Source organism: Heloderma suspectum, chromosome 1 (assembly GCF_057233095.1).
Source record: "Heloderma suspectum isolate Gila_16-S chromosome 1, 16-S_ref, whole genome shotgun sequence".
Taxonomy (NCBI): domain Eukaryota; kingdom Metazoa; phylum Chordata; class Lepidosauria; order Squamata; family Helodermatidae; genus Heloderma; species Heloderma suspectum.
In genome coordinates, this window is record NC_139458.1 from 43,628,944 (window position 1) to 43,652,040 (window position 23,097).

Genomic DNA, 23,097 nt, shown 5'->3' on the forward strand with positions numbered 1-23,097 from the left:
AATAATTCAACAGTCCATAATAGTACTGGACGCCCCTCCTGATGGTTGTTAACAGCTTCCATCCATCCCCCATTTTTTATTTTGCCTTTTCCCTCCTCTGCCTCTGCTTATACTGCTTCTCTTGAGCCACTACCTCATCTGCTTGGATGTCACAGGCAGGCCTCTGTTGGGAGCAGAGCCATACACCTCTGGATGTCATTGCCTTAGCTGCTCTGAAGTCATAGAAAGGCTGCCCTGTCACCCAGGCAACTGAGTGTTTAGGAAGCCCATCAGATGGGACAAGCTTTCAATATGCTATTGTATGTATGCCTAGTTCTCACTGCCATGGTAAACCTTTGTCTGGGCTGAACCACTTCAGGTGGTGGAAGCTCATAGGAAACTAGATGAGCCCTCCAAACATAGTTCCTACATACAAAATAACTTCAAAAATAGAAAACTGGATGGACGGGGAGAAGGCTAGGTTAGGACCCTTCTCCCTGACATCTAACACATGTGAGATTTTTTTAATGGAAGAGCAATCAGTCATATGAACCCCCACCTGCAGTTTGAAGTGGTTTAGCCAGACATAGGTTTACCACTTCCCTGAGTAGACATAAATCTGCACCACTTACTATGAATACATAATTTGGGCTGCTTTGATATAAAATTTGAAAGCGCTGGATGCACCAATTTACAGTGCAATCCCATGCATGTTTGGTCAGAAGTAAGTCCCGTTGTATTCAGTGGGGCTTGCTCCCAGGTAAAGTGGGCATAGGATTGAAGCCTTAGTCTGACTAACATGTATTTCCAGCTTCTCATAAAATTGGCCCAGCTTGGGTCTCGCTGGCCTGATTTTATGACGCATGAAAGCACCAGTTGCTCCTTGCTAAACACAAGGCAAGTGTTGTAACTGTGCAGCTGTCTTTTGTTGTGTTTGAGGGGCAGCTGTTTTTATATGTCACAAAACTGGTCCTTAAAAAAAAAATAAAATCCAGTGTTGGACCAGTTTGGAGCTGCAAGATCAAAATAGTGAAATTGCAATTGTTCCAAGAACAGCTTGGTAACGTCTATTGCATTCCCCTGATTCATAAGCAATATGTTGGTGCTCGCTGATAAAATAAGCCCTGTTTACGGGCTGTGAGGAGTCTCAGTCCCAACTGGACATGATTCAGTGCTTCAAGGCGAATGTGTGTGTGTTTTAGTTAGCCAACAGGCAAGCAGAACAAAGGATGCTAAGAAAACATTGATTAATAGACGGTTTTGGATCTGAAACACTGTAGAAAATAGGCATCTAATGAATGACTAACAATACTGAATGGCCTTTTCTCAAATGCATTGCACTGAACATCTGAATTTGTAAAGTGCAGTTTTAAAACACATGCCCTGCAAAGCTCATGCAGATACTTAGTAGTGGTGGTGGTGATAGTGGTAGTCATCGAAGAAGGACGACTTTATAAGTTAGAGGATCTTGCCTCTCACAAGATCTTGGATAGCAAAGTTAGATTCAGCTTGGGGTGTTTGTCACTATGTTGTTGTCACAGACAAAAGAAAAAAAGATCCATTCAGATACTGTGTTTTGCATCCATGGTGTCACGGGGAAGAAGGGAAGGAGGGAAAATCCCAGCCACTGGGACCAGCCCCAACCTCCCTGTGAGGGAGGGCTGCCCAGGACCCAATCCCAGGGTCCCCTTCCCAAAAACAGGACTTGCCAAACCTGGCCTTTCAGTCCCCCAAAATGCCCAGTAGCCACCCTTGTAAGCCAAGAGGCACTGAAATTAGCACTGAGGTTATGCAGAGAGATTACACCAACTAAAGGTTGGATAAAGGTTTATTAAGATCAAAATAAAAGGGTAGAGGGAAAGGGAAGAATGGAAGTGGCAGGTTACACAGAGGGTACAAAGCTAAATCACTTAACTATAAACAGAGAGCTTCATGAATGCACACCCAAGTGAAATAATAAATCTACCGGGCCTATCCTTGCATACCTAAGTATGGATCTCCCTGGATAACAACCAGCCGTCTGCAGGTCCAGGACCACCAGGATGAAGGGAGACCCCATGCCTTGGCCTCAGCCCACTTTTAAAGCCCAGCCCTGGCAACCCAGGGCAGATTTTGCCTCAGCCAATCACTGGCTCCACCCTGGCCTCTGAGAGGCTGGAACTCCCCACCACCTCCAGCTGTTGGCACTTTCTAGGTAGCCCGGGCTGCGTCTGGCCTTGGGCAAAGGGCCAAGGAGCCTCTAGATTACAAACAATTCCAGGTGGTTACATCGGACGTGACAGCCTGACCCGATCTTATGGCGGAAAGCAGGCCGTTATCCTTGACACGTGGAATCATTCAAAAGGCCAAGGTTGGGATGTGTCATCCACACAGCTTATTCAGTCACCACTTTCTGCATATTGAATGCAACATGAAACTGGCACTGGATCATCTTTGAACAAGATGTGTTGATAGCAGTATTATCCCTATATCACAGACAGGGAAGCTGGGTTGGATTGCCAAGGTCACCTAGTGAATTCATGGCTGTGGCAAGATTTGAACTGTGGATTTCTAAACACACAGTCCACATATTTAGCTGCAGTGCTACACCAGTTCTAGTAAATTAGCTACTTCCCAAAATATAAACAAGGGCTTTCCCTTTATCTTTATTGACTTTTTCTAAAGGATATATGGGGCTCTCTGTAATTCTTAACTCACTTTGAGATACATCTTTTGAGATTTAAGAAATGATTATTTAACTCTGGTGGAAGCAGCTGGTCTCCCAATTCTAATTTCTAGTCCCTAATATTGACTTTCTTTGGAACCTTTGGTAAGTTACATATGGCTCTTTTTATACATGTTTAAGAAATTACATATGTAAGACATTTCTGATGGCCTGTTTATAAGTGAAAAAGCAGCAATGAGAGCAAATTATTTGCAAAGGATAAGCAAGTGCCTGGAACCTCACAGCAAGAAAAGTAGCTGGGGGAGTGAGATGCAGCAGCAGAACAGCAGATGGTAGAAATATTAAGCATCGTATCCCTCTCCCCACCATTTCTTCACTGAAAATTTGCCCTTCCCATTATTGCTTTTCAGTCAAGAAGGTGGGCCATTGTGGTTTTCTTATGCACAGTTGCATGAAATGTGTGATTTGTCCCATAGATCCATAGCTTCTCCTAGCCCTATATCCTGAAGGAGTGTGTGCCAAAGACTTGATTTATGGCCCTAGAAAACCCAGTTAATATATTTGTCACTGGATTTTCTCTATGAAGACAGTATTTGGCTCAAGAGTACTGTCAGTGGGCACCAGCCCTCTCCTCCAAAGAAGAAATGAAATGTGCCTAAGGGCACAATCCTATGGGTTGCACCATTGATGATTGTAAGCCCTGAACCAGGAGACTTATAAGCATCCTATGCAGGGCAGAAAGAGTGTCAGAGGCAATCTTTGCCACCCATCCTCCTGCCCTCCATTTTTTTTGCTAGATGGGCTTTTTTGCCTGTCTAGCCAAAGGCATTTCAGGGGGTGGGGGAGGAGCCTGGCAGAGGCTCCTGGCCTTTCCAGTCTCCTCCCCTCCCTGTCCACTGAAAGTCGCCCTTTCCCCCGTCTCCAAGGTCAAGTTCCCGACCTCGGAGGACAGCCAATGTGGTTCCTTCCATGCTGGCTGCAAGGGGGAGGGGAGTCAGATCTCTGAGTCCTCCCTCTGAGGTCGAAGTGCTGTCTCCGACCTCGGATCAGGGAATCCGAACTATCCTAAGACCCCTCAGATGCTGTCTAGGATCCATAGCATTGCTCCCTCTGACTCTTTGAAATCATCCCAAAGTCCCCTAAGATTTTATTTATTTATTAAATTTTATTATTAAATTTATTAATCGCCCATCTGGCTGGTCACCCAGCCACTCTGGGTGATGTACAAAGCATATAATAAAACACTTTAAAACAATAAAATTCTACAATAAAAACATTTTCTAAAATACCCTAACCCACCCCAACTGCCTGCCTGAACAGCCACGTTTTAATGCACAGCGGAAGCTCATTAAAGAGGGGGCATGGCGGAGTTCCCTAGGGAGAGAGTTCCCCAAACTGGGGGCCACCACAGAAAAGGCCCTCTCCCTTGTCCCCACCAGTCTAGCTGTCCTGGCTGATGGGACAGAGAGAAGGCCATCCGAGGCTGATCTTGTTAAGTGGCCTGTCTGGTGTTGCTGAAGGCGCTCCTTAAGATAGGATGGGCCGGAACCATATAGGGTTTTAAAGGTCAAAACCAACACCTTGAATTTGGCCCGGAAAACAACTGGTAACCAGTGCAACTCCTTCAGCACTGGAGTGATGTAATCTCGCTGGCAGCTGCCTTTAATCAGGCAAGCCGCCGCATTCTGTACCAGCTGCAGCTTCCGAACCGTTTTCAAGGGTAACCCCACGTAGAGCGCATTACAGTAGTCTAAACGAGAGAAGACCAGGGCATGTACTACCGATGGGAGCAGATGGTCGGGAAGGAAGGGGTGCAGCCGCAGTATCAGATGGAGTTCACAGCTGACACCTGAGCCTCCATGGACAGCTGGGAGTCCAAAATGACCCCCAGGCTGTGGACCCGGTTTTTCAAGGGTAGCCATACCCCATTCAACACCAGGTCAGCATCCCCCAGCCTCCTCTTGTCTCCCACCAAAAGTACCTCAGTCTTGTCAGGGTTCAGCTTCAGCTTATTCCTCCCCATCCAACCACTCATCGTCTCCAGACATTTGGACAGGGATTCTATGACCAACCTTGGTGAAGATCTCAGTGAGAGGTAGAGCTGTGTGTCATCCACATATTGATGACACCGCACCCCAAACCTCCTGATGATAGCCCCCAGTGGCTTCACATAGATGTTAAATAGCGTCGGGGAGAGGATGGAACCCTGTGGCACCCCACAAGTGAGTGGCCACGGGTCCGAAACCTCCTCTCCCAGTGCTACCCTCTGGTACCTGCCGGAGAGGAAGGACCGGAACCACCGCAATATGGTGTCTCCAATGCCCAACCCCTCCAGGCGGTCCAGGAGGATACCATGGTCAACCATATGAAAAGCCACTGAGCGGTCGAGGAGAACAAGGAAGGAGCATTCACCCCTATCCAGAGCCCTAAATTTCAATAAGAATTTGATTTTCCTAATTTCCTCCAGATTGGACAATTAAAAGGAGCACATGTGGGGTCCTTCTTTCATAGGTGGACATGGGTGTGCCTGTCACAGATTTAGAGCTTTAAACCCTTATGCAGTATCCATCACTGGTGCTCTCATACAGGTTGGCAGGTTCCACATGATGTTACACAATGAAAACTAGGGAGTGGAACAAAAACCTCCAAATCATCAGCTGACAGTTTTTTCAAGATCCTTCAGGATCCACTGTGACAATTTTATCAATGCATGCAACAAAAGGCTGGTGTGAAGATCAAGAGAGGCCTTCCGTTCCGTTTACAAGGTTCCATGCTTACCCTCTAGAGTATGCTGTAACATAAGCACTTTGTGCTTGCATTTCTCCCCAGATGGTTTTATTTTTAAAAAAAATCTTAATCTAATATGGCTGTCTCCACATCTCTCATTTTTCATTAATAACACGACATGGGCCTTCTGACTCATAACCATCTAATTAATTCAACTGTTTAAGAAGCTGCTTCTGAACACTTTTAGATTTCATGGTAAGGCTTTAATTTCCACATTCTTTTGCTTTTTTGTAGCTTCAGGTCATCCTCACTGCTTCTTCTGCCACCTGGAGCTTGGCTCAGACCGGGAAGTGCCTTCCAGTTTTGTCTGCTATGCGGACGTGGAGTTTGACATGCCAACCACTTCAGCATCCAAAGCCACCATTCGGTCCATCTCGGTGGAAGGAAAGACAGATGTCAGGAAGTGGGTCAACTATTCAGCACATTATAGTTACAAGGTATGACTGAGCTGCTGACAGCCAGTTGTATATGCATTTTTTCTTCCAAGATTGGGACACGGCATAAGTGGCTTGACGTTTGTTTGTTTTTTTTGCAAATAAAACTCTTGATAGCATACCTCCTAGCTGGATCACTAGCTTCAACAAACAAGTATTAACCAATGTAAGTTGTCTACCTTAAATGTGCAGTGCATTTGCAGTAGAAGCTGTAGCTCAGCAGCAAAGCATATGTCTTGCATGAAAAAGGCCCCAGGCTCAATCCCTGGCACCTCCAGTTAAAGTAGGGCTGGGATGGTCAACTTCCACTGTTCTGGGGGTCAATTTCCACCACCACCCCATCACCAGAAACAAGCAAGGGCTACTCCCTCCCTGGAGTTTGTGCCACTGCACTGCCAGAAAAAAAAAGTCAATTTTCCTTTAAAACAAGCCATGTGGGAAGCTCATGCCTTGTTTTAAAACAAAATTGCAATCCCTGGATGCTCCCAAGGGTGCGATTTTGCTTTGAAACAAGACATGTGCTCCCCACATGGCTTGTTTTAAAGGAAGATCAGTGTTTGTTTCCCATCACTTCAGCACTGAACTTTGGCAGGAAATTCAGCAGCAGGGCAGCGGGGGCTGCGAACTCAGCCATGTGTGGCCCACCCCTTAGCTAAAGGGTCTCTCAGATAGCAAGGATCCAAAAGACCCTTGGGGAGCCACTGCAGATCAGAGCAGACAACACCAAGCTAGATGAACCAATGGTCTGACTTGGTGTAGGGCAGCTTTTACTTTCATAAATCTGGTGGAAAGGAAAAATGCATCTGATATTCTAGCTGTGCTTGTTATAGGAACAGTTTTGGGGTGGGTTGCAGAAGAAAGGCAGAGATTGCAGCACTAAGTCCCCCCTTGAGCCCCATCATGTTCTGATTTATATCCACTGAACCTGGATGTCTTTTCCATCAAACAGAACATCATGACACTAATTCCATGCTTCCTTCATTGCCCACTGTACAGCTATACTGCTAACAGTTTGGAGCAGGATGGGGGTGGGGATGCTTTAGCTGTGGTCTGTCCTGCTTTGGCAAATGGGAGATGCAGGCGAGTATTGGCCATCCTTGCTTTCAAGCAAGTTGCTGTGGACTGAGGACACCAGGAAAGAGAAACTAGGTAGAGCTTTCATTCTTTTCCAAAACTCTTTCACCTTTCTTTCCTTATCAGGTGGAAATAGAGCAGAAAAAGAGCTTGAATCCAGATATGATGGGAGAAGACACTAATAACCCCAAGGGATGTGCTGTACAGTGAAGGAAAGTTCCACCTAGAGTTAAAACAGTAAAATCAACAGGACTTGAAGAGAAAACACAGCACCTCACTCCTGCTGTCAGAAGAGCCGGGAAGTATTTGGAATGTCGTGGGGGTCCCTTGCCCTCTGTGACCTTACTTAGAGAGGATGCTCCTTTGAGATTTGTTTACAACAGCCTGGTGGCTTTGGTAGAAGCACACTAAGTATGTAGGCTTGCAATTCAGTCAAACCTGCCTCCATCCCTACTACTAATCTTCCTCCAGTGAAATAACGGTATTGTGACAGCCACAACTCAAAGAAAAGCTGTAGCCCTAGTCTTGTTAACAATCTTTTTCCTTCTGTGCACTTGACACTTGCTGAAAATTCAGTCCTCAGAAGAGTTCTTCCAGGTGGTCTGCAACAGCACTGAGGGGGATGGCAGTATAAAACATATACCACAGAATCCCTTTGTTTCCTATCATGTTCAGAGTTCACAATGAAAAGCTGAACAACCTTTCCTTTCAACCAATGTGAATGGAATCACTGGGAATTCCTGGAGGTAAAGGACAAGTGGTTTGCCCTTTCCTATTTGCCATCTCTAAGACAGAACATTTAAATATCGCACATTTTCCTTGGATGTTGGTCATCAGAAAGTTTCCTTTATTCAGTTAGTCTGTTGCTGGGGGCAGGTTATTCTTTAGACTTAACATAGTTATAGCTGCCAGTAGAGGGGACTGGACTGATATTTGAGCATTCTTGCCTTGGACAGTACTGGGACGAAATAGATCTCATTTGAACTTCTTTTTGGATGGTTAGGTGGACTGGTATACTGCTTATTACCCAGAGCAATGCTTCTGTGACAAACTACAGTTTATATTCTTGATAGGTATGGTGGAAAGGAGATGTTCTGTTTATTTTTTTGTAGATGCTGACAATGCTAATTTTATGTTCTGTCCCAACACCACATCTTATTTTAGAAAGACTGCAGTGTAACAGTTGTGTGTGCTGCCAGTAATTGTGTTATTACTTTGTTAATATGCAGACATAATGGCATTGAAGTCAGGGCTCTTTGAATTCGATGTCCACAGTAGTTTCATACAAATGCAGAAATTAACATCCTGAGAATGGGAGCAGGTGGGTTTAAAATTCAACTTTCTTGGCTGTGGAAAAAATATTGAAAATGTCTGGGCATGCCTACACAGGAGATTCAATGGGAAAACTTAGGGAAACCCTTTGCTGCTTTGTATCATATAGGTAAGCTCCCCATCCCCACAAGTTGTATTGAATTAAACCACCATGAAAATGGCAGAAAATGTACACCCTTTCTCATTCCAGAGATGGTGGTAGATTTTTGGCTCAGCTGTGGTGTGAATGGGCCATCACAGATATAATACCAGAGATAGAACTTCCATATCATCCATAACATAATAGCCAAGATCCAACTGTGTACATATGGAACTGTCTTTAAAAAGCAGTAATCATGTTTATCAACCATGTGGTGGTGAGGTGGAAACACAGAAACACTAAATCCAGCCCACCCACCCGTCTTCCCAACAGCTAATAAAGTGCTTTTGAAGAGAAATGTGTATGTGCAGCCGGATCAGGAAGAGAAACCTGTCTGCAGCACCCATTTGGGGACACGGCTCCTCACCTAGATGGGGATACATGTGCATACGGCCTCTAACTAGATTGGGGTAAATGTTTTTTCAGTGAAGTCCATTTATACATTCAAGGCGCCAATCATCATATATAATCAAATGTTGTATGGACTTATGTGAACCAGCCCGTGGCCTCAGTTAAAAGCTGACCCAAAAAGGTCTTGACAGCACTTTCAGAAGAAGCTTGGACTTTGACCTTTGGTAGCAGTCTCTGAAAATACTTATCTGCATGCCCTGATGTATAGACTTCATTGATTTATAATCAGAAAGTCACTTCTCAGCTGATCTTAGAAAAGAAAATTTGAGCAAGCGGGATCAATAGGGGAGAAGTTTTTCTCTCACTCATATGGAGCCTGACCTATTAAAGTTCTAAGGGTAAAAATCAGTACTTTGTTAATTGTGCCCAGATGTCCATTCATACCCCAGAGCTTCAAATTTAATGTGCTCTAAGCAACCAGCCCCCTTCAGGAGCTATCCTTATGTAGAATGCACTACAGTCCATTACAAGGGCATACATGATCCTTAGCAGGTGTAAATCCAAAATTAGCTGTAGTAGACCCAGAAGCCTCCTGTAGAAGTGAAGGAGCAGGAGGCAAGGCTGTAGTCCTGTGCAAGAGAGGCTGATACTTCTCACTGATGTTTATGCTCCTTACAAGTGAATCATCACCACTGACTGAGGGTGCTTCCAGATGAGGCTTTTATTGCACTATCACCTGCCTCATTCATGGAATTTTACAGGGGGAGCAGGGAGTTCCACATGTCATCATCTTCCCCTTTTAACCCTCCCATGTTTCTCCACCACTTCTTCCATCTTTTCTTTTACTGCAGAAAATCTGTTGAGAAAAAGACAGAATACCTGAACAATGCCTTCTAATTGGTAGTGCTAGGAGCTCTCCATTTGGAAGCACCCGGAGTACATCTGCCTTCGGTGGATGCACCTTCAATTGACTTATCAGTATCCAGTCCACTGTTCCAAAGAGTTACTGACTATAAAATACCACATGGTTTTAGACCTCCTTTTATAGACCAGGGATGAGCAACTTCGGGGGATCCATACCCTCCCCCCACCCCTTGCTGCACTCCTGCCACCACACCACAAAATTTGATGGCGGCAAAAAAACCACAGCGATTTGTCACCAATTTTCAGCAGCTAACAGCTATGGAAGGCTAAAACAGCCCAATTTAGCTTGGTAAGAAGCTAAATTGGGCCGTTTTAGCCTTCCCTCGCAGTTTGCCATTGAAATTTGTCAACATACCACCAGGATTTTGCCACCAGGAATTTTGGTGGGAGGTTGCATGCAACAATAAGTTGCATGTTGCTCACTCCTGTTATAGACAGAACCATTCTATGGTATTGCTAACTGTGCAGGAACTGTTGGAATCCCGTTCATGTATTGTGAAAATGCCCCCATCTCTTTGCTATTTCACTTGAAGCAACCGCAAAAGCCCTTAAAGCATTGCCAGCTTAAATTAAAAGGCCTCGTGTTGTTTTCAGCCTGGGTTTTTGCTGCCTCCATACAGACAAATTGTTTGTAACCTCTTGCACTATTGTGATTGAGTGGTTTTTTTAAACATATTTTGTAACAGGTTTCTACCTTTTGATGTTATACTATGAGAGAGTCTACACACTGGCTGATTCTTTAGAAATTTTGTTGTGACTCCCCCCCCCCCCCCACGCAGCATCTCAGAGAGATGCCATTTTGCATTTCGTTGTGGGAGAAACTGTTGAATAAATACAAATGAAATATCATCTTCACTGAAGTAATTTCTTCATTGTCACATTGCTTTAATTTCTCTGCACTGACATCCTGCATACAGATTAAAGGAAGACAAAGGTAATTTATAGCGCATAAGCAATAGGACTTCTTTTAAACCATGAAAGGGGCCAGGATTCCAAGATGCATGTGTATGGGTATTAAAAGACATATATCACGTCCACACTTTATGTGCTTGCTGTAGGAAACACTGAGTGACATTAGCGTTTCCTGCAGGAATCTTAACACGTTGTACGGTCTCTCCATGTGCAGTTTTTCTAAACGATAAGTCTAAAGAAAAGATCTGGGGATTTTTCATAAAATTCAGCATTGCTGAAATTATAGCTAAAGGTGTTGACTGTATTTGACTTATTGATATCAGCCATAAATCTTGCTAAAGAACTACTCACCTTTATTATCTCGTAGTATTTGATCCTGGGGCCTAGAGGCATCATAGCGAAATGAAGACTGTGGCAAGTGGAGAATAAGGCATCACTTGAAAGCTGTTCCAGCTGCCTGGGAGATGATAGATAGATAGATAGATAGATAGATAGATAGATAGATAGATAGACAGACAGACAGACAGACAGACAGACAGACAGAATCAGTAAGAGTCAGGTGCCTCTTCAAGTATAGAGGGAGCTGGTGGGGTGGGGTGCACTGGTGCCCATAGGCACTGTGATGCCAAGACACCAAGAAGGAGATCTTGATCTGATCATTTTCAATTTATAAAATGCCAATTCCTTGTCATTGCAGAGCGTTTCCAAATGGAAGGGTTTGTAACATCAGCCTTCATTTACATTACTCCCTTGGCTTGTGCAGGTCCCAAAGGAAGAAACTTGTTCCCCTGGCTTCATCATGACCCCGGGGGTGGGGGGGTGTCTGGTGCCAAATGCCTTCAAACAACTTAGGCTGGCATAACAGGTGCAATTTAAAGCTCTTCTGTTATCATCTGGGAAAGTTCCCTATTTCACTCCCCCGCTCACCTACCCTGAAAGCTGGTCCTTCCTGCTCAGAAACTAGACTCAGATGCAATCCCACAGTGCAGTGTAGAGCCCTGCTTTTGCACATTCCTTGCCCACTTGTCCTTTTGCCCCTAGCAACACAAATCAAATGTCCATGTATACAAGGCAAGATTTCACCTTATTTACAAGGCTGAGATTTCATTTCTATCGTTCCTTCTGGGTTTTTAAAAAATATGTTTCAGGGCTGTTGAGCACTTTTAAATACAAATAAAATCTTTAAAGTGGCTGCAGATTGGAGATGTGGAATGAGAGGGAGAGAAAAGGACACAGATCAGTAATGACTCTGAGAGCAGCTGCCAGTCAGTGTAGAGCAGGGGCAGGCAAGCCTTTTGAGCCCGTGGGCATATTTGGCAATTTGAGAAATTGACCTGGGCACCACGACAAATTGGGTGCACCACAGATGAAAGCATCGGCCCAAAGGCACACACCATCTTCATTTCATAAGAATGTTTCCTCGTGTGGCCCAGAGGCCTTCACAGGAAAAGAAGTTAGGAGCAGCTACAGGCCCTCACTTTGCTTTGAAGTAATCTCAGCTGCCAGTAGGAAACTGTTATTAAAAAGAAAAGTGGGAGAGGTAGTGCACCAAGAAAGGTATTTGAGGGCGCACTGGTGCCCACAGGTACCATGTTGCCTACCCTAATGTAGAATATACCAAGTTAGATTGACTACTGGACTCATTCACTATAAGGCAGCTTCCTATGTTCGCACCATGTGGCTCAGATTTATTTTCAACTCTTAAAATATGCCTGTTAATACTGATCAAAATTAAATTTCCCTAAGGAGAAGTTAAAATGTTTTTAAAACCATTCCTACAGGGGTGTGGCGGGGGGATGGTCGGCAAAGGACTAAAAATGTGCTTTGCACAGAAGAGCTGTTTACAATAACAAAAAAAAAATGCTAGAAGTTTGAAATGTGACTAACTCCATCTGCCCACATAGACATCAAATAACCCAATCCAAGTGCATTTAAAACTGCATTTCTCTTTCGTACATGGAGCTGTGGCCAATGTTATCACAGTGCTAGTGCTAACGGTGTTGCACTAGTGTAACCCAGTGCTGATGCAACATCGTTCGTGCTTGGTAGACAAAATGGAAAAGTATTTGCCACTGAAATTGGGTAGCAAACAGAACCACCAAAATTTGGTAGCAAATCATGGCTTTTTCCCTTTGCAAGCATTAATGATGTTGTGCTAGCATTGGCTTATGCTCATGCAGTGTCATTAGCACTAGCACTGTGACAGCACTGGATACTGCCCATGTGCATAAACCAAGGAAAGAGGCTCAAAAGCACATGTCAAATTAGTTGCGGACATGAAGATCTATAGGTTTCTCTATTGTTTGATAATGATTTGTCACTCAAGCCAAGATCTTTCAAAGAACCATCATGCAAAAAACTGAAGCAGAGGGGACTCCTAAGCACAAACCTAAATCCTAACTGAAAAAGTAAGTTGGAATACTCTCTTCACCTACTTGAGCCTTCTTGGTTCAAGCCAAAATGAAGAGTTGCTGTAGCTCCCAATATGTTTCATTTTTCCTTGTGAGGAACGTTTTTGCCACCTTGTGGTCTGATGTTAGTATTATAACCCCAATGGTGAAAAACACCAGAAACAGCAATCAAAGGCAATAATTAACGCAAGATAACATTGCACTATACATTTTTTATAATATAAAATGACCTGATACACAGAGATTGTTAAGAAGTAATTAAATTACTGTATTACAAGGACCCCCTTCATGGATCACTGCCTTGTTGTGGCGAAGGGGCTTGCGTAACTCAGTGAAGCCATAAGCTATGCCGTGCAGGGCCACCCAAGACGGACAGGTCATGGCAGAGAGTTCTGACAAAATGTGGTCCACTGGAGAAGGAAATGGCAACCCACTCCAGTATTCTTGCCAAGAAAACCCCATGGAACGTATCACAAGGCTAAAAGATATGACGCCAGAAGATGAGCCCCTCAGGTCGGAAGGTGTCCAATCTGCTACTGGGGAAGAGCAGAGGGTATTTCCAAGTAGCGCCAGAAAGAGTGAAGCAGCTGGGCCAAACCCGAAAGGACACTCAGCTGTGGATGTGTCTGGTGGTGAAAAGAAAATCCGATGCTGTAAAGAACAATATTGTTTAGGAACCTGGAATGTCAGATCAATGAATCAAGGTAAGCTGGAAGTGGTCAAACATGAGATGGCAAGATTGAACATCGACATCTTGGGAATCAGCAAACTAAAATGGACAGGCATGGGCGAATTTAATTCAGGTGACCATCATATCTACTATTGTGGGCAAGAATCCCTTAGACGAAATGGAGTAGCACTCATAGTCAACAAAAGGGTGGGAAAAGCAGTACTGGGGTACAATCTTAAAAATTATAGAATGATCTCAGTACGAATCCAAGGCAAACCATTCAACATCACAGTAATTCAAGTCTATGCCCCAACCACTGAGGCCGAAGAAGCTGAGGTTGATCGGTTCTATGAAGACCTACAACACCTTCTAGAACTAACACCAAAAAAAGATGTCCTCTTCATCATAGGGGATTGGAATGCTAAAGTAGGAAGTCAAGAAATCACCGGGATAACAGGCAGGCATGGCCTTGGTGTACAAAATGAAGCAGGACAAAAGCTAATAGAGTTTTGCCAAGAGAACATGCTGATCATAGCAAACACTCTTTTCCAACAGCACAAGAGGTGACTCTACACATGGACGTCACCAGATGGTCAATATCGAAATCAGATTGATTATGTCCTTTGCAGCCAAAGATGGAGAAGCTCCATACAGTCAGTAAAAACAAGACCTGGAGCTGACTGTGGCTCAGATCATGAGCTGCTTCTTGCAAAATTTCGGCTTAAATTGAAGAACGTCGGGAAAACCACTAAACCGTTCAGGTATGACCTAAATCATATCCCTGATGAATATACAGTGGAGGTGAGGAATAGATTTCAGGGATTAGACCTGATAGACAGAGTGCCTGAGGAACTATGGACGGAGGTCCGTAACATTGTTCAGGAGGCAGCAACGAAATCCATCCCAAAGAAAAAGAAATGCAAGAAAGCAAAGTGGCTGTCTGATGAGGCTTTACAAGTAGCTCACGAAAGAAGGGAAGTGAAAAGCAAGGGAGAAAGGGGAAGATATACCCAACTGAATGCAGAGTTCCAGAGAATAGCAAGGAGAGACAAGAAGGCCTTCTTAAATGAACAATGCAAAGAAATCGAGGAAAACAACAGAATGGGAAAGACTAGAGATCTCTTCAAGAAAATTGGAGATCTCAAGGGAATGTTTTGTGCAAAGACGGGCATGATAAAGGACAAAGAAGGCAGGGACCTAACAGAAGCAGATGAGATTAAGAAGAGGTGGCAAGAATACACAGAAGAACTATACAGGAAAGATCTGAATGTCCCTGATAGCCATGATAGTGCGGTCACTGAACTTGAGCCGGACATCCTAGAGAGTGAAGTCAAGTGGGCCTTAGGAAGCATTAGTAACAACAAAGCTAGCGGAGATGACAGTATTCCAGCCGAGCTATTTAAAATCCTAAAAGATGATGCTGTTAAAGTGCTACATTCAATATGCTAACAAATCTGGAACACTCAACAGTGGCCACAAGACTGGAAAAGGTCAGTTTACATTCCAATTCCAAAGAAGGGCAATGCCAAAGAGTGTTCAAACTACCGCACAATTGCGCTCATTTCACATGCCAGCAAGGTGATGCTTAAAATCCTACAAGCTAGGCTTCAGCAGTATGCGAACCGAGAACTACCGGAAGTACAAGCTGGGTTTCGAACAGGCAGAGGAACTAGAGATCAAATCGCCAACATTCGCTGGATCATGGAGAAAGCAAGAGAATTCCAGAAAAACGTCTATTTCTGCTTCATTGACTACGCTAAAGCCTTTGATTGTGTGGATCACAACAAACTGTGGCAAATTCTTAAAGTGATGGGAGTACCAGACCACCTTACCTGTCTCCTGAGAAACCTGTATGAGGGTCAAGAAGCAACAGTAAGAACCAGACATGGAACAACCGATTGGTTCAAAATTGGGAAAGGAGTACGCCTAGGCTGCATATTGTCACCCTGCTTATTTAACTTATATGCAGAGTACATCATGAGAAATGCCGGGTTGGATGAATCAGAGGTCGGAATTAAGATTGCTGGGAGAATTATCAACAACCTCCGATATGCAGACGATACCACCCTAATGGCAGAAAGCGAAGAGGATCTCAAGAGCCACTTGTTGAGGGTGAAAGAGGAGAGTGCAAAAGCTGGTTTGAAACTCAACATTCAAAAAACGAAGATCATGGCATCTGGCCCCATCACTTCCTGGCATATAGAAGGGGAAGAAATGGAAGCAGTGACAGATTTTACTTTCTTGGGCTCCAAGATCACCGCAGACGGTGACTGTGGCCATGAAATTAAAAGACGCTTGCTCCTTGGGAGGAAAGCTATGGCCAACCTAAACAGCATAGTAAGAAGCAGAGACATCACCTTGCCGACAAAGGTCTGTCTAATCAAAGCTATGGTTTTCCCAGTAGTAATGTATGGCTGTGAGAGCTGGACTATAAGGAAGGCTGAGCGCCGAAGAATTGATGCTTTCGAACTGTGGTGCTGGAGAAGACTCTTACGAGTCCCCTGGACTGCAAGGAGCTCAAATCAGTCCATCCTAAAGGAAATCAACCCTGAGTGCTCATTGGAAGGACAGATCCTGAAGCTGAAGCTCAAATATTTTGGCCACCTAATGCGAAGAGAAAACTCCCTGGAAAAGACCCTGATGCTGGGAAAGACTGAAGGCAAAAGGAGAAGGGGATGGCAGAGGATGAGATGGCTAGATAGCATCACGGATGCAATGAATATGAACTTGAGCACGCTCCGGGAGAGAGCGCAGGACAGGAAGGCCTGGCATGCTATGGTCCATGGGGTCACGAAGAGTCGGACACGACTGAACGACTGAACAACAACAACAACAATTACAAGGACACAAACTCCATACGAAAATATCTGATTGATGTCACATACTGCCAGATAATGGCCTGGACGTCCCACAACTCAGTGAAGAACAAATTTAATAATATTTATTTTATTTTGCAAACATGTTACCCGCTTTTTATTATAAAACAATCCCAAAGTGGGGTGCAAAACCAGCAGATAGTAACCAGTGACAGTACTAATTTTCCACAAAATTCGATCATGACCTAAACCAAAGTGAACCTCAGCTGCCCATATAAATCTTCCACAGGTAAATTATTTGGTTAAAATGCAACAATTGCAACTACCATGCAGTTTCTCAGTGTCGGTAGTTTTCACCTTTTGGCTTACAGTTCACATAGGACAACCTTTTTTTGTTTGTTTGGTATTGGCATTAGCACCTTCCAAAAACGTAGAGAAATGGGTCAATAACCATGCAATGGCTCTGTAACCAAAGAAGCTCAGGAAAAGGAGGCAAAAGTTTAGGAGCTGGCACCAGCACTGAAGAAAGATAGCAGCTTCAGCTGGGAGAAGGTGAAGAAGCAGCAGTCTAGCTCTCAAGGAGAGAAAAAGGGCAGCTGGGGGAATTACCAAGGCAGAATAAGAGGAGGAAGCATTGGCAGTGGGAAGCATTACGCTTCATGGAGAAGACGGAAGGACTGTGGGTGGCAGCTGTGCAATGAAGTCTGTGGGGAAAGCAAGGCATACAAGTACATTTCCAGGCCGTCTCACTAGTCCTAGTCTGATATTCTGACCGCACTAGCTCTCAGAGGTGGAGACATCAAAAGGGTGATTTATATAATATGTTATAGTGAAAGTTAGATTTTAAAGCAGAAAGCTGGCAGATTAGGCTATGCAGTGGCTATGCACATTTGCAGAGCTGGAAGGTCTGCTGTTCAAATCTCCCTCTGGCTATAAAGTCACTCAGCTCCCTGTCTGCAGTACAGGGATAGTAATTCTGGCCTGCCTTACAGGTTGCTATGACTGAGATAGTAATACAAAGGTAGTCATGCTGGCCCATGGGACGGGTGAGGAGGATCCAAAATCCACAGTTGGGCAATACCTTTATTTTTAGGACCAACCAAACTTCCACAAATTGTGCAAGCTTGTGAGTTCTCCAGAACTCTTCCGCAAGCTAGCTGGTACAAAAAGCAAGGGGTGGGGGTGAGGGAAACAGAAACGCTCAAAAAATATGGCCAGATATGGTGGCCATGAGGTCTGCAGTTTAGATAGGCCCAGTCTCAGAATGAAGATTTCCTTCCCTCCTGCTCAGACACGCCCCAGCTAGATGGGTGAAAAAGTCCATCTAGCCAAAATGCAGAGCAGGAGGAGCACAGAGGCAAAGATTGCCTCCACCACTTTTCCTGCTGTGTGTAGGATGCCCTTAAGCCTCTGAGTTCTGAGGCTTAGGGGCATCGCCATAGGACTGCACCCAAAATGTAACAGGATTGTTCCGAGCACCATTTCTAAAACATTTTTGATAACTTGGAGAAGAACATCTGAATTCAATTCAGTAAATCTGTGAACCACATAATCCATAATCCTGATCTGGCACCCTCCAGATGTGTTGAAGTGCAAACCCCTCCCCCCAACATCTCAGTGTCATGCTGACTGGGGATGACTGCAGTTGTAACCCAATGCATCTTGGGGGTGCCATAGCAAGGAACAACATCAGATACGTTTCTAGTTAGTTTTTTGTGCTGCAGTTTTGTCTTGAATATTGAGCAGTTCTGATAGCACAGCACTGTAGCTACCATCACTCTTGTGATATTATTGCATCATGACATTGTCTGACCCTCACCACTGACAGGAAGTCACACAGTCTTCCCAGTTGGAAGACTCTCTTCCGCATGAGGGATGGCAATACTCACAGATGCTGCTCTGGTAAAGTTTGAAGCTGGAAGAGTGCATCCACAAGTGCACAAGGGCACAATGAAGCCTGGAACATCACTCTAGTGGATAAATGGTCCCATCAGATAGGTGTCAGTGGGCAGTCAAAAATCAGACTACCTTCTGGAGTCATGCTTCATGGAGTTGTGGTTGGAGCTGTGGCTCAAAGGTGTAGAAAAGCTCCTAGTGGAGGCCATGCCTGAAGAGCATAGGAACGTGCCTATTAAGGGAAATAGTAACCTGGTGGACTCCGGGGGTCAGGATTCCTTTAGCTCTCACTTTATTTATAAGCCCAAACACACACAGAGGAGAGGCTTCAGTCTACAGCTTTTAATCCATTACTTCACAGGGTCATACAGATGCAAATTCTCAGTGACTCTCAGTCTACAAAGGAATGCCTTCAGGGGAAACAAAAGGAAGTTGCGAGACTTGCAACTTGAAGAGGGAGGGGGTCTGACTAGCCTAACTTAAGGTGGGTGAGGTCCCTCGCTTCTTGTGAGGCCTATAAGCACAGCTTTTCACGCAAGGCCAATCGTGTAGACGGTCTAAGTTCCGCCCCAGCCTTCTCTCTCTTTGCTCTGTGCCTGGCATCTATTAGGTCATACTCCCCAGACCCTGCCTCCTCCTGTTTGCTGCCTCTCACGGGGGAGTGTGAAGAGGGACCCTCATCCTCAGCCAGCTGGATGTTTGTAACCTGGGAAGCCAGTTTGTAACCTGGGAAGCCTGGGAAAACACCTCCCCCATGTCTGGTGGTTCTCCTTCAGAATCTGAACTGCTATCCCACTCCCTGCACTCAGAAACACCCCTGACATCGGGCCTTAACAAAAAGATGATAGTGTAATGGCTGCACTTACTTCTTCCTTAAATCAGCCTCAAATAGTGATGTCTTGGTTATCAGAAAAAAATTATTATCTCCACTAAACTAAAGTGCAGTTCATTGACTGTACAGGGTTTGTGCATATTATTAGCGTTGTTGCTACACTGAAAACAGAATAAAAGTTAAGTTTAAAAATCCACCATAGATGGAGCCTATTGCGCTGCTCCTCCCACTCTTGCCTGTCTGGGAAGAAGGCAGAGTGAAGCAGTCGCCTCAGACGGCAGAGACTGAAAGGCGGCAGCAAGGTTTTAGAAGAGGGAACCTTCTTCCAAGCAGCCTGCCCTGTGTCCCCTAAGCTAGCCTGCTGCCTTCAGGTGCAGCAGAAGATGCTGTTTCATTGCCATGGTTGAAGGAACAGTCCAGTCGGCTTTTATGCATGGAATGGGAGAAGACAGCATCTTGTTCTTCACCTCAGGTTGCAAAAGGTCTTTGGACAGCCCTAGAAAAAGGATGAAGTTTGGGTTGAAAGGACCCATGCAGCTGGCTGTAACCACAAGGTTCTGATGTCCGAATATCACTGTAGCAGAGTGGGAAGAAGCCCTGGGAAGCAAAGGGATGTACGAAGGGTCCCGGGGTTCCATTCTATGCTGGAGAATGACCAGCACAGGTGACATTGTTATTACCAGTGAATCTCTTTCTCATTATGGTCAGTAGGATATGAAGTCCTCCCCCTTTGGATGAGAGGAAAGAAATAGCTTTGAGCAAAGGGGGAGGCATTCCCCCTGCCAAGCTCCCAAAAGATGAATTCAACAGCTACACAAACACTAACAAGAGCCAATCAGGAGGGGCTCTCTTCACTATGACTTGCACTTTCAGCGCCTTTTGATGGGAGTTGATAACCTCCTGCTATGTCTCTCTGGCAGCTAGCCAAATAAAACATTCCAGTCAACCAAGCCAGGCCCAACTTACATACACATGCTTACATGCTGCCTGGGGCTTGAGTGATGACAGATGAGGAACAGTTGCTGCCAATGCCCGAGGCTCATCTGTCATAGAAAAGGAAAACATCAGAGTTTGCTGAAACAAATTGGTGGCCTGGCATGATAGGTTAACAATAGGTTTAAAATCTGAATCAATTTAAGGGCGCAATCCAATCACCCTTCACACTGCCTGCCAACCAGCCTGCACAAATCCTGCTACCACCACCACCACCCCTTGTCGCCAGATCTCCCACAATGAAGAGTTGTGTTCGCAAGCCATGGTGCATACCTAACAGCAAGCATAAGAGAACACTTGAATTGGGCCCCAAAACTTCACCCAGCAAAGAGCGTATATATTCACTTGGATTATATGGTCACTTAGCAACAGCCATTCCATCAAGCTGAGGGAGACAAGAAGCAGAGCCACTCTATCATCTCTGCTGTGAGATCAGATCCATTTGACGACTCCTCTCCCCTGAACTGTTTCCATTCCAGTTGGTCACTATAAGAACTACTATGTAACTGTACGGACTGGTGCCAGGGTTTCTTTATTTTTCTCTTCCCTCCTCATCCCTTTTTCCTTTTATGTCTTTTAGATTGTAGGTCTGTAGGCAAGGATGATGATGATGATGATGACTGATCTTTTGTAAGCTGCTCTGGGAGCCTTTTTGGCTGAAAAGCAAGGTAAAAAGGTTTTAAATAAATAAATGTTAGAGAGACGCAGGCAGGCAGGCGGGCAGACCACACACACCCCAATTTGAGAGCATTCAGCTCTGGAGAACAACCTGTGTCAATAGTTTTTCCTGTAATACAGCTTCACGGGTGCTCCAGTTCTCCATTTCTTAATTATTTTTAATTTGAGGCATAAAATTGGGTGGTACAGTAGTGATTTGAACCAATGGATCTTAATGATATAGGGCGGAATACAAATGTAATTAATTAATTAATTCATTAATGGTTCAACTTGGGTTACAGCTGTGCCATTTTAGGTTTTGGTGAAGCAGGACCAAACAGACTGGAAGAAAAAAGCATTTAGGGCAGGGAGACTAAATCAGAGGATATCTGAGGGATGAGGTTGCAAAGACTTGCAATGGTACAGAAGTAATGCAATGGGGTATTAAGAGAATGGGGGTAATGGAGATAGTGATGCAGAAAAAAGGAGCAACTTTGAGGTGGTGTTATAAAGCCCATGATCTGAGACCGAGGGTCTCTTTCTTATTAGCTCCCCACCACAAGCACAGGAAAACCCCAGAGGAGATTGCTCCCATTCACACTTCTTGGGTCATTAGTGGATGCTTATGGTCCATTCCTCTGCCCTGAAGAATCTCAAGTAGCCCAAGGAAGGTTTGCTCTCCACGGTCCACCTGATTGCCTGGGTCCCCCCCCCCCTCTTCCCTAGCACCTTTCTTCAATTTTCAGAGATAAAAAAGGACTCATTTTCCCCATGCAGGTTCTCTGTTACTGGAATGCTTGCTACAATCTGCCAGGGATGCTCCAGGCCATAGGCATGAAAGGAGAAAGTAATAAGTCTGCTCAAGATATTGTATAGTACAGCTATATATTTTTCTTTCTTTAAGGCAAATGCATATTTCTTTCACTTTCTTATACCAGCTTTGTTCTTTTAACTAGAACTCCGAAGTTGGTACAATCCTATGCTTGGTTAGCCACAAAAACTACTACTGCTCTTGGCTGGGGAATGCTGGGAGTTGTAGGACTTTTTTCTGTCTAAACATGCATAGGATTCCACCTTAAGTTTATTTTGCATAGCCATTGGACCTGCCATTTCGCCCACACTAAAGCTTTTAAGGGCGCAACCTTATGCATGTTTAGACAGAGAAAAGGCCTACAACTCCCAGCATGCTGGGAGTTGTAGGCCTTTTCTCTGTCTAAACATGCATAGGATTGCACCGTAAGGGGTTTAAAGGAAGCCTGTAAAATGCTCTGACCTCCACCAGGGAATACCTCAGGTCTGAATTGTCTGCTGTCAAGTTGTCAAGTCTGAATGTTCAGACCAAGGAATTAAAATGTGAATGGTGGGAGCACTACCCAGGATATAATACCAAGAGCCTCTTGCAGCCTGTCCTACCTCGAAAGGGCAGGAGGGAAGTACATGCACTCATATTAACAGTGACCCAAAGTAATTACTGATTTTGGCTAGGGAGGTAAATGAAAACTTTGACATGATGGAGGGACTTTCAAAGAATGTGCTCTTCCTCTGACATGATGCTATGTTTCTATGTATGATTAATGCAATTAGGTTAAGGACAAGTGGGGGCAGTAATAAAATGTTGCAGTGTGGAGCACTCCTGTTCCAGCCAGCCATGCCCCCTTTCAGGAAATGCCACTCCTCATGATTCTCCATTTCTGTTGTTTTTGCCCTCAAGCAGTAAGCCAGCCAGCGTTCCATGCCTGAGCATGTTCAGTCCCCAGTGGACTGTTTTGGGGCTGCCTCCTCCCATGCTTAAGACTGTTTCCCCTAAAGTTGTGTGTGTGGGGGTTCTTTTTGTATTTTTTACATAAGGAGTCACTGTAGTGTAGTGTGATGGTTAGAGTGTTGGACGGGGACTGGACAGACCAAGATTCAAGTACCCCCTTGGCCATGAAGCTCACTGGGTGACTTTGGGCCAGTCACTGACTCTCAACTTGACCTACCTCACAGGGTTGTGAGAATAAAATGGAAGAAGGGGATGATCATGTACACCACCCCGGGTTCCTTGGAGGAAAAGGTGGGATATAAATTTTACAAATAAACCAATACATAAAATAAAATAAGGACTATCTAGGCTATTAGTATATCTGATGTGTCCCAAAAAAAGCAATCCTTGAAGTGAATAAAAATAGGAAAATTGCCCTCAGAGTGATTTGAGTGGCACATCCCTGATTTAGCACTTCATGCAC

General features: G+C 44.6%; 1 protein-coding gene and 1 long non-coding RNA gene across 2 annotated transcripts in view; one reads left to right on the forward strand and one right to left on the reverse strand.

Annotated features, from left to right (window-relative positions):
• LOC146357146 (stonin-2-like) overlaps positions 1–9,887 on the forward strand; it is a 50,419-nt gene extending 40,532 nt beyond the window's left edge. Inside the window, exons 3-4 of the mRNA XM_084841302.1 lie at positions 5,666–5,868; positions 7,066–9,887. Coding sequence (XP_084697428.1) covers positions 5,666–5,868; positions 7,066–7,149 — 287 coding nt within the window. The 3' untranslated portion in view covers positions 7,150–9,887. The remainder of the gene's footprint in view (positions 1–5,665; positions 5,869–7,065) is intronic.
• Positions 301–23,097, reverse strand: part of LOC146357147 (uncharacterized) — a 29,078-nt gene continuing 6,281 nt past the window's right edge. The window contains exons 3-4 of the long non-coding RNA XR_014788728.1: positions 10,949–11,054; positions 301–5,804 (exon numbers count right to left, since the gene is read on the reverse strand). This is a non-coding gene — a long non-coding RNA (uncharacterized LOC146357147). The remainder of the gene's footprint in view (positions 5,805–10,948; positions 11,055–23,097) is intronic.